Genomic DNA, 17739 nt, shown 5'->3' with positions numbered 1-17739 from the left:
GGTGAAAGTGGAGTATTGAAAGTGGGATATTTGTACATTCTTCAGTTAAGGGACATCTAGGTTGTTTCCAGGTGGGGTTATTACAAATAAACCTGCTATGAAAATAGTTGAGCAAGTCCCCTTGTGGCATGATTGAGCATCCTTTGGGTATATGCCGAAAAGAGGTATAGTGGGGTCTTGAGGTATCTATTTTGGCATGTCTATTATTGTTGTCCTTGTCTAGTTCATGTTTGGTCAGTCACGCTGGTGAAACTTCATATGTGTAGTTCATGAGATTACTAGAAGGCACAATTTCACAGCAAAACTCCTCGATCCTCTGGATCTTTCAGTCTTTCTGCCCCCTCTTTAACAATGTTCCTTGAGCCTTAGTTATAGGTATCCATTGAGACTAGGTTCGATAAGTATTTTGATTGCCTCTGGTTTTCTGAAATGTTCTCCATCTGTTGCAAAGAGAAATTTCTTTGATTCGGGGTAAGGACCTACACTTAGGTGTGTGTACAAGCACAAATATTTGGAGTGTTGTTAGTAATTATGCTGAATTACTAAAAATGGTGGTCGTTGGTTTTCCTTTAACATCCATGAATCATCAACCCTGGGTAGTTGGTTCCAATACCAGACATGATTTCCTACTTGTTGATAAGTTTTTAAGTCCAGTTGGAGAGCTTTTGGTTACAGCCACGGTATGAATGCAGCTACTGCATCCTTAAAATGATCATTTAGTTATTGATGTGGAATATCCCTGTCATTTTTTTTCTTGGTGCCACTTCTGGGCTTTTGATCCTTGGTTCTAAAAGAAGGCAGAGCAAGCCAGGAGGACTAAGCCAGCAATTAGCACCCCTCCATGGCCTCTCCCTCAATTACTGCCTCCGAGTTCCTCCCCTTTTAGAGTTTGTGTCCTGACCTCCTCAGATGATGGATAGTTATAAGGAAATGAGAGCCAAATCAATCCTTCCTAACCAGACTTGCTTTGTTAATGGTGTTTCATACTAGCAAGAGTAACCTTAACTAGAACAGGTCTGTCGGTGAGTTTTCAAATCCGTGTGAAAATCATCTGCACAGTGAGACCTACTGATGCCATCAAGGTGAGAGTTGAGATTGCAGCAACCATGCCAGGAACCTCAAACCATTCTCTCAAGTTTCAAATATCACGCTGGCTTTCCTAGGGGCAGATTCTAGCAGACAGGAATAGCCAGGGGGAAATGGGATTTGGAGGTTTCTTTTCACTATGTGATACAGCCAAGGGGAAATGGGAAGGCATTTGGAGCAGAGAGAAAACAAATGCAAAGAAACACATGCAGATAACCATGGGTTGGACCTATGCCAGTGGCTGGCATACATAAATTCCATTAAGAATAAGGCAACAAATTGATTAAAATAAAGAAAAGTGTGAGCATGGTAGGACCTCTTTTTATTTGTGGTGAATGGTTTTGCTATTCAAAGGAGGACACCAGAATTTCTGGTCTATCTAGGATTTTTTACACACACAGAGATATTTTATGTTCTGAAGTCTAGAAACTAATACACGATGGATTTCCTATACAGGAGATATTTTATTATTTCTTTTTACCTTTGTCAACTTTCTGAGTTAAATCATCAGATGAAGTTTCAGTGACAAGCTCTGATTCATCTTCTGACTGGCTCTTTTCTTCTAGTTCGAGTTTGTCAATGATTGCATATTTTCTAATTAGGAAAATCCAGAAAAGTAACAATAACCCCAAAAGAATACAAAAAGCTAGTAAGAACTTATCATCCTTGGGCTTCTTAACATATATTCTTGGAGGTGGTCCACTGTCTATACTACCTCCAAAGCCACTTACATTACAACCTGGTGGCTCCCATATGACATCACAATGGCAGTGATGTTTATTGTTACAGACTCCTTTCATATTGCATTGGGCTGCTGAACAATTACTTAACAAAACCGGCTTAGGGACACACTTCCTGTCAATGCATATATGGTCTAGACCACAAGGAGTGCCATCTCTCACTGCTCCACTGTCCTCTACTGTCATTCCAAAATGAAAGTCTATACTCCAGCAGGTGACATTTTGGAACTGAGACCAATGCAGTGTTTCATGGCTTCTCCTATGGGGAATCTGTTGCACATTGTCACACTGAATTCGTCCACAGAGTACATCAGCATCAGCACATCTTCTATAGTTATAGCTATCATTACCACAGTTACCAAAACGGTCACCCTGTTTGTTCATTTCCATGTAGCAAGTCTCACTGGCACTCCTGGCTCCCTTGCCAAAAATTGTCTGACAATGTTCCTCATGTTTATGACATGCCCTTTTATAGCAATAACTACTACCACCGCAGAGATGTCCATCCTCCATGTACACATCTTCTGGACACTCAGGTGAAGTTCCATTGCACCACTCTGGAAGGTCACACTCATTGTTCACACTTCTACACACTGTGCCTGTGGGGATCAACTTGCAATCTTTGCAACAAAGTCCAAAAGCACATTTAGCACCAGGTTTGAACATGCAGTCTTGGCTACAGCATGGATCTCTTTGACATGACTTATAAGACCCACAGTCACACTGCTCTCCTTCCTCCACTATATTATTCCCACACCAGGTCAGGTTTGTGCTGATGCTGACTGCTTCATCTGGAAAATTGTATAAACAGGTTCTTCTGGTAATAGTTCCATGGAGCTCCTCATAACTGCAGTTGCTGAATCTATGGGAAATAGATTTTGCTGGGGCCATTATGCAACTACTTCTCCCACAAGTACATTCATTCCTGTCATGAAGCATACCCAAATTGTGACCCATCTCATGTGCTATAATGAATGCCATGTCTGTCATTGAATCATACATGAAGCTGCTAACAGCACAATTATTAGGTGTACAAACTGTACCTACATAAGCTAGTGCCAAATATTGAGGATATACTTGCCTGGCAAAAAGATGTGCAATATCATTTCTAGTGTGTCTGTCAATGTTACTTTGCTTCCAATTGCAGAAAGTAGACAGGACTGTAGATATAGACTCTGTTACATTGACAAGGTTTGTGTCAGTCCAAACTTCCAGTGCAGTTAAAATCACCTCAACATCAATCTGACGATAATAACCATTTATTCCATTGACAATTTGCAACATTTCCTGCATGCAAACTGTGAGATTCCTTGATCTATAAACATATCGTTGATTATCAATCACCACATAATATTCAAGATATTTGTGATGGGTCCACCAATTCTCATACTGGCTTTGCATAAGTGTGGAGTCTTTGCTTTCTTGAGTCTTCATTTGTTGCACTATTTCCTCTTCTGTTAATCCACATCTCATAGAAAATGATTCTGAGTCCTCACTGTCCATTTTGTAAGCAAGGTGTTCAAATGTTGAAGATGACTTCTTGGGCATGATTTCATAAACTGTGCCATTTATCTCTAACATGCCTTGCAAACTTCCCAAACAGGTGTTAATAATCACCATAGAATCTGGGTCTCCATCTACATTTCCATGGTAGTAGCAGTCAGTCTTCACAAAAGGCTGTTCTGTAAGGAGACCTCCTTGGTCAGTGTAGGTTAACAGTAGGAAGTTTCTGGATATGAAGTATTTTGTGGGCTTCATGGTGATAATGTGTCTTTGTCCTCCAACGTGGAGGCTATAGGACAACCAGCCTGTGGAAGTATTAAGTCTGTTAGTGTCAGTGACCCTCAAGGGTATCACTACTTCTGGAGGGCTACTGTATTTAGTGTGTCCATTTGGGGACCATGTGGAGAGGAAGAGCACCATCCACAGGCACAGCTGAAGGATCATAGTCCTCTCATGGACCAGGACCTCACCCACAGTCACTATGTTCTGTTAGAAAACAAAGGGGGAACATGAGAGGGCTTTCTCTCCTAGAACTCAGTTTGTCAGATTGCATGTAGCACTGGCCTTTAATATTGTGCCTTGTGGCAGAGTTGACCCATCAGAGCAGCAGAACTAAAAGAGACAGGGAAAAGAAAGGCAGACATGGCAATACATAAATCAGAATAAATCAGGTTAGAGAAGAAAAGAGTAGAGAACGGGCTAAAATCAGTCTTTTTTCCCAAGGTATTTCAACATTGTGTTGGGATTTCTTTTCTTTAATTGTTTAAAGTAAACTTTATCTCACTACAAATATATTTCTAATACTCTGCTAGATCTTGGTAATATACTTACAATTTTTAATAACTTGCTCTCATTTCCACATTGTTTCTGAATATTCTAATTTTCAGCCTTCCCTTAATATCAATGCAGATATGCTTAGCTGAAAAATAAGATTGCCTTTGCTTGTAAGTATGTACATCTTCCTACCTACTAACCTATTTACCTATCTAGTGATTTAAATTGTAACCCTCTTCAAACACTGTACTGCTCAGTGAGCACATTTCTATGCTCCTTCCATCCTTGCCTTGTAATCACTGTGGGTGGAAGAAACTTCTCTCTGGCTGAAAATTCTTCTTATTTTTATTAACATTTTTTTGTTTTTAATATTGTTGCATGTGACTGTGTACAATACTGTGAATTTGAACCCTGCATGCATCTTAATATACTTTGGAGGTTACACTTCATCTTGGTTGGTGAGTCTTCAGAAGCTATACACCTTGCTTGTCCAATTATTTCTAAAGTTTAGTGTTTTATTCATTTTTTCATTGTTTATACACATATGCGCGTGCGTGCGTGCGTGCGTGTGTGCGTGCGTGCGTGCGTGCGTGTGTGTGTGTGTGTGTGTGTGTGTGTGTGTGTGTGTGTTGGTGTTCTTGTGTGTGTGTTTTTCTGTCTGTGTTTGTAGAAATCAAGAATTAACTTTGGATATCATTCCTAAGGCCTCATCCACCTTGGCTTTTGACTCAGAGATGGTCACAGACATGGTGCTCACTAAAGAGGGAAGTGCTCATTAAAATGGAAGAATGACTGGCCAGAAAACCAGAGAAATCTTCATATTTCTGCCTTGTCTTTTATGGCATTGCAAGGACCGGCCACTGACTTGGCTTTCTACATAGCTTTCAGTGATTAATTTTCTTGGCTGTATGCTCTCAGAGCGTTCAATTTACAAAATGAGCAGGCTCTCCAGTCTGGTATCATAATCTTTAGCATGCTATTATTTTGAAAAATTAAAGAATACGATATACTACCATATAGAGTATTGAGAGATTACACAAGGAAAGTATCCATAAAAGACATTTAAGGACAATATAATGAAACCATGATTAAAACTCTGACATGTTGATTACTATTCAAACATGTTTTGGTTTAGATTTGATAATTATTATAAAAAGTGTATTTCTGATGTACAGAAAAGAAATTTTAAAATGCATCATTGTTGGGATTGTAGCAAGAAAAATATATCAGAATTAATGACTAAATCTATAGTAGTAGATAGGTTAAAAGCAAGCCTTGAAGAATAATTAAGGAAGTTGAATTTATTAAATTATTATAAACAATGTCCTAACATCCAGAACTCTAGAGAAACAATACAATTTTCACCCAAAATTTGGTTCAACTATAACATTCTAGATTTCATGTAAACTCTCAGATATTATCTTTTACTATTTTCCTCCCCACAACTTTATCAAATTCATCTATAGCTAACCTTTTGCCACCCAAGCTCTCTTATAATTGGAATGTACTGAATCACACTAAAAGCTCTAGATTCAGCAAAATAATACAGAAGGGAGTGTAAATATTTAAAGGAAACAAATGCCATCCTCAAATATGAACAATTGTGCAGGAATTGATGGATGTGTGAGTTCACCTCTTCACCTCTTATTATTTGTGCTTCTTACTGAATCCTCTAAAGAGTTACCACCAGAGAAAGTGATACCTGTATTTCTATGGCCTTGCTCACAAAACATTTTTAAAACACATCTTAGGAACAAAGATTTTTGTTTGAGAATGCACAAGAGAATATAAATCCTTTCTTTGTCTCTTATGGAGTAAGTTCTAGATTCGTGAGCATAGCAACAGGTGCCTGTCATTTAACAGAACATGGTACCTGGTGAAATTCTTCCAAAAGATGGTTCTCACACTTCAGCCAACTCTTTATTTTTGTTCATATTGTTATCATTTTTCCTGTTTATCGGCTCAGTATTGACCATAATAAGAAATTCTCAAAGCACTTCAAATTCTAGAAAATAATTCCACCCCTTTTAAAAATACTATTAAGGAATTGGGTGTCTTAATTTATCTTTCTGTGGTCAATGAAAACCCGAGAGACATAGAACATCTGCATATATAGATTCATTATCTGTTTCATATAACTGTTATTAATCTAATGTATGAAAAGAGTTTAGAAGGAGAGAGCTGAGAGAGAGCATAGGGAACAATTTCTTTGGCCATGAACTAGCTGATAATTAAGAAAACATCATTCTAAAAGCCATGAACTTCCTAAGTTGATGAGGTAAATGGGAACATGTTTATTTACTGGTAACATGTCTGGTCACTTGTTGACATATTTGTGTGCTTCATTGACCCATCTTTTTAATTCTTATTTTCTTGGAGAATTTTAAACTTTATATTTTATTACATTCTTTCTCAAAATGCATCTCCTCTCAGATCCTTGTTCCCTTTCACTCCCCCAAGCTTCATGTTATTTTTCTGCCTTAAAAAACAAAAACAACAAAAAAAATGAAACAAACAATAAAAAGATACTGAAAAACCTGGAGTCTCATTAGTGCTGGCTAAGTACATGTGATCTTTGTGTCTGTCCAGGAATGAGTGAGTGTGGTTGAGAAACTTGGTTTCGCTGCACTGAAGAAAACTGTTTTTTTGTTTTTGTTTTTGTTTTTGTTTTCTTTTCCAGAAATTATCACTTGCAAATAACTTCCTAGTTAAGAGTGGGCCTTTTGAAACAGTTGTTTTTGATGAAGTTTCTTTTTTCCTTCCCCTAGACAATGTATTTTGATCATGTTTATCTACTGGTGGCACTGTATATCCACTTCTTCTTGTTGGAATTCTGTATGGGTTGAGATTGTCCAGGTCTTTTTCTCACTGTTTTTCTGAGTTCATAGGTGAGTCTGTCCTATTGTGTCTCTTTGTCCTATTAGAGTCTTTCTGTTCCCTGTTCCTCAATAATTCCTGATCCTCAAGGGGATAAAGACATACCATTTAGGTAGAAGCACCCCACACATCTCTCTCTTTCTGCATTTTGTTCAGTTTTGGTCTCTGTGTTATTTACTGCCCACTGCTTGAAGAAGGTTCTTGATGAGAGTTGTGTAAAACTCTCATCTATGGGTATAGCAATAGGCGATTGGGATATGTCATTTTTTTTTTTTTTGTACTATTTTGTTTGTAGTGGAATTAGAGTTGTAGGTTTCCACCGAGGCCCTGAGACCTAGGTACTTGAAACATAACCAATAACAAGTATGGGTTCTATATCATGGAGTATAACTTAAATCCAGTCAAAATTGGGTTGGTAGGTCCCTGAACATTCTTAACACTATTGCACCAGTGAGCATATCTTATAGGAAGTCATTACCTCAGCTTAGCATAGCTATATTATAGCTGGGTAAGGCTGATGATAGTGTCTGTATTCTCAAAGCATATATGGTATATTTTGGTTTTATTAATCTTGGGTGTTGTAATGGGGATGTATGAAATTTCTACATAACTTTAGTCTTTTGTTATTGAAAGTGGGTTACATTTGGAAGCTTAGCAAATGGGGATGTGTGGTGATGCATTATTTATGATATATGTGATATATTATAGCTTGCCTGAGGATTCAGAAAGCAAATCTAGCCACACACCATAGAAGCCAGGCACATACCTTTTAATTCCAGCAGCCAGAAGCTAGGAGGTGGTAGTACACTCCTTTAATCACTGGACTCAGTATGAAGGAGTAGACAGATCTCTATGAGTCCAAGGCCACACAGATCTACGCAAGATTGATCCAGTCCTAAAGAGAAACAGTTCTCACAAAGATGATCTCGGCACCTGGGATTACACACCTTTAATCCCAGCATTAGGGAGATATATAAAACAGGAGAAAGGTCTTAGTATCAGGCATTCATTCTCTAGTCCTGTCACAGAGAGGAGGATTCATCCTCCCAGCCACATGGAGGATAGGAAGACATCCAGTTTCAGGATTCTCCAACTATGCTGAGGAGAGGCAGCAGGATCAGCCATTTCACCCTGAGGTAGTGGTAAGAGCTAATGGCCTGGTACTTTGCTGTTCTGATCATTAGCTTGAAGTTTGAACCCCAATATCCGACTGGGGCCATCTATTTATCATGTTACAGGGATGTTCTTCTTTGACCCTTCCTCCTCCTTCTTTCTTTTCTTTTTTGAGACAAGAAAAGAAATATTGGCTGCTTTCTTGCTGTTGTAGACCAGGCTGGCCTCTAACTCAGAGATCTGTCTACCCTGCCTCCCTAGTGTTGTGCCCTCTTTCGATTTTCACATTCTTTTCTTCTAGACATATTAAGAACTTGTTTGTAAACAGCCCATAATTGACCTGATGTCTTTCACTGTTTAATAATTTTCTATAATGTCATCATAAGGTAAGACATACTGACTATAGCACTAAATAGCATAAATTTATTGTCTGGCAGATTTGGAGTTTAGAATCTCAATAACGTGATATCCTCATAGCCACACTTCCTCTCATGTTGCTAAGGTCGATGAACTTCAGGACACTTCTTCAGTCTGGTGGGACCCTGAGCAAAGGCACATAATGCTATCTTTTTTAACCTACCATTGTGTGTGTGTGCCAATTTTACTCAATTTAAATGACTGTGAGCTATATCTTAAAATACAATTACCATGAAAAAATTATTTTGCAAGTAAAAGTCATACATGATAAAATGGTAATTTTGTCATTATCCATTCAGCAGTTGATGGATATCTAAGCTGTTTCTAAATGCCAGCTACTATGAATAGAGTAGCAAAAAACATGAAATAGCAAATGCCTCTGTAGTAAGATGTTGAGATCTTTGGGTATCTGCCCAAAAGTACTATAACTAGATATTGTGATTGGTTCTCATATAGTAATTGCATCAATTTGTTCTCTCTCTTACTTAGATTGCCAATGCTGGGGAAAACACCCTGACTAAGGAAACTTGCTGTGAAAGGTTTCTTTTAGGTTATAGGCCCACATCAAATGCCATCATAGGGGAGATAGATGAAACAGGACACTATATTGGAGGCATAAATGGCAAGAGAGTTGGGGCCTTCCACATCAGTCATAAATCAAAAATATGAAGCTAAATATATTTTGCACAGGAAAGGACACCATCATTCAAGCAAAGAGGCAACAGCAGAACACTCAAAAACTCTTTACCAATTGTACATCTGATAAAGGGCCATTAATGAGAATATTCAAAGAAGTAAAACCATCAAACAAACACAGAAAAAAACCAAAACCAAAATAAAACACTGGACACCAGGACAACAAATATCTGAATTATAATAATTAGAATTAGAAAGAGTTCTCAAAAGATGCAATAAAAGTAGTTGTGGAACACTTAAAAGGTTGAAACTCAGTAGACCTCATAGTTCCAAATTAGAACTACTTTGAGATCTTGTATCATTCAAGGATAATCTGTAAAAACAAACAAGAGCAGGTGACAGAGTGGATGTAGGTAAAGGGTAATACTTATTACTGGTAGCAGCACAAACTGGTAGAGCTACTGTGGAAATCAGTATGAAGGTTTCTCAAAAAGCTGTCAATGATTGACTACAAGATCCAGCTCTACCACACCAGAGCATCCACCCAAAATACGTATCCTTTGATTACAGATACGTGCTCATCCATGTGCATGGAAGTTTTATTTATAATAGCCAGAAAACAAAAGTAGTGTAGATTTTGACTTGTTAAAAATGATAAAGCATGTGATACATTTCTGTATGTAATATTGTTTGGTTGCTGAGAAAAATGAAATTATGAAACTTGCATGTATGTAGTGGTAGCTAGATACATCCTGATTGTAGTAATCCAGAAACATGGAGCTTTTTTTAAAAAAAATTATTTGAATTAGAAAATTATTTTGCATGTCAATCCCAGTTCCCTCTCCCTCTCCTCCTCTCCTGCTTCCCCAACTAACACCCTACCTATCCCATACCCTTTCTGCTCCACAGAGAGGGTGAAGCCTTCCATAGGGTGTCATCAGAGTCTATCATATCCTTTGGGATAGGGCCTATGCCCTCACCTTTGTGTCTAGGCTCAGGGAGTATCCCTCCATGTGGGATGGGCTCCCAAAGCCCATTCCTATGCTAGGGATAAGTACTGATCCACTACAAGGGGCCCAATAGATTTCCAAGGTCTCCTCACTGACAACCACATTCAGGGGGTCTGGATCAGTCCCATGCTGGTTTCCCATCTATCAGTCTGGGGAACAAGAGGTCTCCCTTGTTCAGGTCAGCTGTTTCTGTGGGAAACAATGAGTTTTTTAAAGCCTAATCAGTATTTGTTTCATTGGGATTATCCACATAATTTAGGTAGTTAGTAATGGGCCAGGCCATCCTCCAAGAAAGTAGAAATAGAACACATTATTATAAAAGGGGAAAGAGGAACTCAGAATAGAAGGAAGAATTGGGGAGAGTGATGGGAAGACAGGGCATAGGGGGAAGTATGAGAAGGATAAATATTACTAAAGGCCTTTCGAAAGTTCACATAGAAACTAACTGTAAAAGCTTCTAAATTTGTACATATATAAATGGAATTTAACTGAAGTTGCCATATAATTAGGAATGCAATATCTGTAGTAACCATTTTATGTTTCCAAATGAAACTCCTAGTACCAGGAATATCTTTTTGAGTTATTGTCTAAAAGGGTTCCATATGCACACCCAAACATTATATGCTATTGACATTGCAGTTGGCTATCCTTCATAATGTGATTGTAAAATCCCATTTCTGAAGAAACAACCTACTTTGTTTTTCTTTTGAGACAGGGTTTCTCTGTGTAGTTTTGGCTGTTCTGGAACTCACTCTGTAGACCGGGATGGCCTCAAATTCAGAAATCTACCTTCCTCTCTCTCTCTTGAGTGCTAGGAGAAATCACATACTCATGCTTGAATATGGCAAAATTGTACTTGTGTCCAACTAGAACCTTCTTTCCTATTGACTAGTGATCATAGTACTGGTAGTCACTCTGTCTACTACTGAAGAAAAAGCAGCCATAAATCTCATCAGCTATGAACCCTGTGAGCTCAGTAACACCCTACTGGCACAATATCCTCTGGTGCAATAGGACTGAAAATATTATGGGTGTAACCAAAGTTTTTTTTTATGACTTTAAGGTCCTCTCCATGAAATAAAGCCCATACCAGATACTGGCAAAGTGGTCAAGACCTGAGAATAGATCAACCTTGGGTTCAAGGATAAAAACCTACAACAAGCATTCTGGTAAATGAACATAGCCATAGGATGACTCCTACTGATACTCTGCTATACTGTGGCTGCTCTTGGCTACCACTAAGTCCAAGTATAGCTCAAAAGCCTGGAGATTTAGATGAATGACAAAATGCCTGGTCCACTTTCTGAGAGAATGTCTCTCACCTTTGTTGTGGAGCAGCCTTTTATACAATCTTACAAAAATCCCAGGTGAAAGGGTTCACAACAGGATATTGATGCTAGTGGGAGTGAGGTCAGGAAAACATGAGGGACCTGTGATTATGCTGGAAAACAACTCTTCGAGACTCCTTGTGGGCTGGGTCCCACATCTCCCCTTCTTTATATATAACAAAACAGTTATCATTAAGTAAGAACTGTAAGATTTCAGCCATTCTATCATACTGCATTGCTCTAACTATCTATTTTCAACTCTATCAAAGACTATAGAACTGACAGAGACACCTTGCTTCCTAGACTGTCATCCAAAGTTTCTTGGTAACAGAGTTTCTTAGATGCCCATCTTCCTCTCAGACGTAATTGGTGTGCCAGGAGAAGTTGTGTCTCACTGTCAAGAAAAACCTTAAACCATTTAAATGCCATATATTCTGTAGGTCTTTGAAAGGTTTGAAGATTATATATCTAGAAAACCTAACTAATATCAACAACTGAAGATCCATTTCAATACAAAATATCATTTCTATATCATATCCCCCCTTTGCCTTTAAAAAGTGATTGACTGTGAACGCTACCTTTTTTTTTTTTTGGAAAAATTATAATTTTACATGTCAGTCCTTCACCCTCTCCTCCCACACCCAGAATTCTACCATTTCTAACCAACCAAATTTAAATGAAACCAAATATTAGGATCACCTGGGCCACTGCTTCAGGGGTTTTGCCCCATGAAATCATACCAGTCTGGAAGGAATCCACAGCCCTTCATCCTCCATGGAACCAAAAGCAGAAATTCCCCTCCCAAATAACCTGTACTTTACTAACTGTTGTTCCTTCCCTAACAGTTAAATGATTTAAAGACAACACAATAACATCCTTTTGTTAACAGTCACACATTTACGATCACACTTCATATACACATATGTAGCCACATCATACATACAGAACATACATACATCTTTTGTACAAAACTCACAAAGTTGAGGAGGTGTCGGGGGATGGCCATCCTTACCATAGCTTGGCGTCTTTGGAGGGTCTTGAGGACTGCCACATCTTTGTCCATTCCTCTATGGTCTTTTTAGGGCCTGGATCTTTTCTTTATCTATTTGGACATATTCTACTTTCTCATCCTATGTGACAGATGATGTGGATGGCTTGTGGTGAGGACTCTGAGAGACTGGATGGATGTCCAGGGCTATGTAATTCACATTGCCATTACTCTGGGTTGTTAGTGCCACTGGGTACAGGGGATGAAGGCATTGTGTTCTGCATAGGGACATAGTTCTCCTCGCTGTCTCTGGAGTCTGTGTTGGTGATGCTTTGTGTGGACATGAATTGGCAGTAATGGGAGGACTGACTTGAAAGGGAGGTCATTTCTGACAGTGTTGTTTCTCAGGTCAAGGGGTGTATGCTTTGCTTTTTTGCCAGGCTTGAGGTTGCAATTGACCGGGGGGAGAGGGAAGGTGTCTCTCTCTTCCTCGGCTGGAGCCTCTATGAATAGGAAGAGCTGTGGATGGGTAGCCTTGTGGGTGGGGCACCATGCTCATAGGGATGTAAGAACCTGAGTTTACAAGCACATAGTTGTCATCAGAGCTGGCACTGTCTGATCGACCCATGATAGTCTTTTCTGGAGATTTAGCAGGCCAGAAGGTGGTTTCTCCACCTTGTGTTGGGTACTTGTAGTCACTGACTGGATTTCTTTGTTGAGGGCTGCCCCACCAAGGTGTCTTGGGGTACCCTGGTGGGGGAGCTATGGCTGAGTCCATTAGGATGTCTCCAAATTCCCTACACAGGGTGTTGCTGGGTGCCTTGAAGGTGTACACATACATCCTCAGACTGTGTGAGGCTGCACTTGGTGTGGCTGTGTGAAGCCAGGCTACGAGGGAGGTCAAAAGCACGGTGTTGACTTGGCTTGGGAAGGCTATAGAAGCCATGGACCTGAATGCTGACTCTGTTGATACAGTGTCTATTGCCCTGGGCAAGTTTTTGTGTGGTCGTATTACTCTCCTGTTAGGTGCAGTGAGAGAAACTGGCACTCGTCGAATTTTCTGTTCTTTGGCTTATGCATTGGTGTAAGTGTTGATACTCCTGAGTTGCAATGGTGGATAAGGAAGGCTAGATGTGGCTTGACACAGGTAGCTGGCTAGAGTGTGAAAGGGCTGAGGACTTTCTTGTTCACAGCAGGTGCTGACTAGAGCTGCTGAACTCAGCTGTGGAAGAGCAGAGACTATAACTGACTGAAGAAAGGTTTCTCAGGGTGTCAGTGCTCTCTTTAGTTTGACTGAAGCCAAAGATCTGGCAGATGCTCTGGACCCACCTATTCATGTCAGCCTCTGTCTCAGCCACCAGGAGGAAGGTGTGCTCATTGGGCTTGATAGCAAACATAAAACTCTTTTGGAGCTCTTTTTTGTTGAAGATGAGGTTTACATCCAACTGCCTACAGAAGTTTAAGTTGATAATCCTCAGGGGTTTCTTGGAGTGTTCATCTTATAGTATTCTAGAGCATCTTTGTCACCATTTTTCTGACCGCTCCACAGGATAAACCAGTGTTTCTTCCAAGAATAGTGCCCCAGCTTTTTCTCAGGAGGTGATTTATCCAGCCAGCCTGTTCACACCACATCATTGCCGGCTGACTGGACAAGGACATGGGCTGTGGGTCAGCTGGCTGCTGGTGTGTAGCTCACAAGGGAGGGATTACTCAGTGGAGGATTTCTCATATTTCTTTAATAATATTCTTAGCATTATTACTTAATCCAAAATTAAAATGAGATCTTACCAGTATCTTGTCTCTTTAAACTTTTTCTGGGTATTTGACTGTGATCTCTATTCCAATCCAACTCTCTTAGGACTTGAGGTACCCCATTTACAGTGCCTTTACAATACTACAACTCTCTTTGGAGTTGAGACACCCCTTTTCCAGTGCCTTTACACTCCAACTTTCTTTGGAGTTGAGGTGTCTATTTTCCAGTACATTTTTCCAATCCAACTCTCTCAGGAGTTGAGGTACATATTTTCTAATACCTTTTGCAATACACCCACACAACTCCTTACTTGCTGGCCAGCCTTCTGAGGGTGATCTTTCAGGGTGCCCTTTCTTTGCAATCTCGGTGGGACCTCCACTTTTGGCTGCTCTTGGCCATCCTTAAGTCTGAGTATCAGGCTAAAGCCTGAAGATTTGGATGAATGACAAAATGGCTGACCCACTTTTTGAGAGAATGTCTCTCACCTTTATTGTGGAGCAGGCTTATATATAAACTTACAAAAACCCCAGGTGAAAGGGTTCACAACAGGATATTGATGCTAGTGGGGGTGAGGTCAGGAAAACAGGAGGTACCTGTGATTGTGCTGGAAAACAACTCTTTGAGACCCCATGGGGTCTAGGTCCCAACACTACACCAATAGTACATCACTGATCTCTAATCAGAGAAGCTTCTTATACTATGTGGCAATTAACACAGACACCCATAACTGGTCCCATACAGAGAGTACTAGACTTTTGTGTCACATGCCTGCCTCAATTCTTCAGGATCTATGTGGAGGAGAGGGGAGGGAGATTTTAAGGGTCCGATGAACACCAGTTTTTTTTAATTAGAATGACACTGTCAGCCTTATCCCAGAAGAGGGCAAATATCTGACCAACAAAAAAATAATATCTACAGTTTTTTCAGGTTTTGTTTTTGTGTCTGTATTTGTGTTTTATATTTGTGTTTTCATTTTGTATTAACTCTCTGCTTTTTTTTCTTAAAGGAACACTATGAATTGGGGTTTATTGGGCAGTAGTCTGAGAGGAGTTTGTTGAAGGGAAAGATAATGACAAGACTATTATATGAGAAATTTCAAAAATTAAAACTAAAACAAACTGACCAGCTTTAGCTCAGGAAACAGGACCAGTGGGTGAATATGTACAACAGCTTATCACCTGAGTTTAGATTCACAGATCCCACAGAAGTTGGGAATGATAGCATGTGTCTTTAACACTAGTTCTTTGACTTGAGAGAAAGTGCAGACTCTGTGTGTTGCTTGCCAGCAACTGTAGCAGAAATAGTGAGTGTCAGGTTCTAGGAGAGATCATGTCTCAAAAACTAAAGCTAAGAACTGGAGGGATAGCTCAGCCCTTAAAGGCTAGGCTCACAATCAAAGACTAAAACTGACTATTATATATGAGCCCATGGGGAGCTTCAAGGTCTGTAGGGTTCTAAAAACATAGGTTTAAACACAAGAACAGTCAATCCCAAACAAAAATTCAGATTAAGTACAGAAAATATTAATAATGAATATTTAGAAAAATGTGCTGATGCTGCCACATATCATAACCTAACTTCTAAAGACTAAAGGGAAAGAGAGAAGGCAGAAAGCAGCAAGATAAATAAGCAAATGACAGAAGTGTGCTTCAGTGTGCCTGGAGGTAGACTCCTCACCACAAATCTTAAGGACAAGAAAAAATATAAGAGATAACCATCGTGCTGCAGGGACTAAAACTTCCAAAGAAGACTGTTTCACCAGCTCAGTGTATAGATGCCTCAGTGGTCAAGAGCACTTACAGCTCTTGCAGACTACCAGATTTTATTTCTCAGCATCCATAGGAAGGGGTTCACCACTACCTGTAACTCCACATTGAGGGAGCTTATGTTCTTTTCTGAATAAAACTATTCTTATATACACACACCCACTAATAGACATATATTCATAGTCACCATTAATCTAGAGCAAATTTCAACATTATAATATTTTGTATAGCATATCTATGTTTATTCAAAATTTTAAAGAAATATAAATAAATTTCTAGATATGTTAACTAAATATGATTCATTGTAACAGTTGTTCATTCCATTATTTACAATTGATTTATTTGTGTGTGTGTGTGTGTGTGTGTGTGTGTGTGTGTGTGTGTGTGTCCAGCAGTTTATTTTTTCCTAAGAAGTTAATTATGAATTAAAAAAAATATCATGTCACTTTATTCTATTCCATCCTTGATTTTGGAATTTTTTTGCTAGGTTAACTTATATATGTTCATATTTATGTCCTTTAAAATTATTATAATTACTACACTCTTCATTCAATAAAATCATTTTTAAAAGTTCAGGAGAGGATGGAGTTTTAGTATAGCTGAGAGTCCTATATTACACCATGGTGCTGGTGCCTGGATAACCTTTGAGCCATAGAGGCAAAACTATGGATTATAAAAGCCATAGTTTCGAGAGGTCTGATCTAAACACTGCTTTCTGGACAGAAAGGGATGATGCATAGTGGATGTACCTGTACATGAAGACCTGTTCGATGTCAAGCCAGATGCAATTACTGCATAAATGGCTGTGTGCATGAAATTCAATGGCAGAGTGCATAAAACTCTACCTATAGCAGATTAACTGTTGACCCTTGATGATTACTGAAGAGGGAGAAATACATTTTATTCAAAGGCAAGGCACCTTCATAAATAAAGGCACCTTTGAATAAAGGTTCTTTATACTCCAGTGGGTTGTTGTACTTCCATGCATGTACTGATGGCACCAAAATGACTCAGTACTTTCAAAAAAAGTACATGGCACTGTGAGAGAATTGTTAGATTTAGAAGAAGTCGGTGGGGGGGGCGCATAAACCTGATCAAATTACATTATATACAAGTGTGAAATTTTCATATAATAAAGTGAAAACACTCAGAGAGAGAAAGAGAGAGAGAGAGAGAGAGAGAGAGAGAGAGAGAGAGAGAGAGAGGCTGAGAGAGAGAGAATACAAAACAAAACAAAACAAAACAAAACAAAAAAAAACAACTGAAGTCAAGGTAAATTCCCTGAAGAATTCTACCAAACATTTCAGTAAGAACTGCATAAGTCATTCTTCTGTGGTTGTGATAAAATGAACTGAACAAGGCAACTTAGAAGGGAGGGTATATTTTGGCTCTGATTTCTAGAGGATTAGAGTCCATAATGGTGTGGACAGCATTATAAAAAAAGGCAAGCATGGCAACAGCATGGTAAACATGAGAGCTCATTGAACCACTAAGCTGAAGGATGGAGATTGACTGGAAACAGCAGGTGTCTTTAAACTCCCAACACCTGCCTCCTTCAATGTATTTTCTCCAACGTGGTCCCAGTTGTTAACCCTCCCCAAGCACAACCATCAAATGAGAAGTGTTCAGATGTCAAATCCCTTGGGGGAATATTTCTTCCTCAAATCCCTATAAGAATTAATATCCATGCTTTCAAAATATTTCATAAAATGAAATGGGTAGAATGATTCCAAATTATTCCTATAAAG

The 17739-nt window shown here is 39.1% G+C and overlaps 1 protein-coding gene across 1 annotated transcript; it reads right to left on the bottom strand.

The window, feature by feature from the left end:
* Positions 1-1553: 1553 nt before the first annotated feature.
* On the bottom strand, positions 1554-3806 carry LOC100775098 (disintegrin and metalloproteinase domain-containing protein 26A). Its single transcript, XM_027391025.1, has one exon. The coding sequence runs from the start codon at positions 3771-3773 to the stop codon at positions 1554-1556; it is 2220 nt and encodes a 739-aa protein (XP_027246826.1). The 5' UTR covers positions 3774-3806.
* Between the last annotated feature and the right edge of the window lie 13933 nt (positions 3807-17739).

The sequence above is a fragment of the Cricetulus griseus genome (genome assembly GCF_003668045.3).
Source record: "Cricetulus griseus strain 17A/GY chromosome 1 unlocalized genomic scaffold, alternate assembly CriGri-PICRH-1.0 chr1_1, whole genome shotgun sequence".
NCBI classification, from domain to species: Eukaryota; Metazoa; Chordata; class Mammalia; order Rodentia; family Cricetidae; genus Cricetulus; species Cricetulus griseus.
This window is presented reverse-complemented; position numbering and strand designations above follow the sequence as displayed.

Coding starts and splice junctions, on each gene's coding strand:
- LOC100775098 (XM_027391025.1), bottom strand. CDS start 3,773: ATGATCCTTCAGCTGTGCCTGTGGATGGTGCTCTTCCTCTCCACATGG.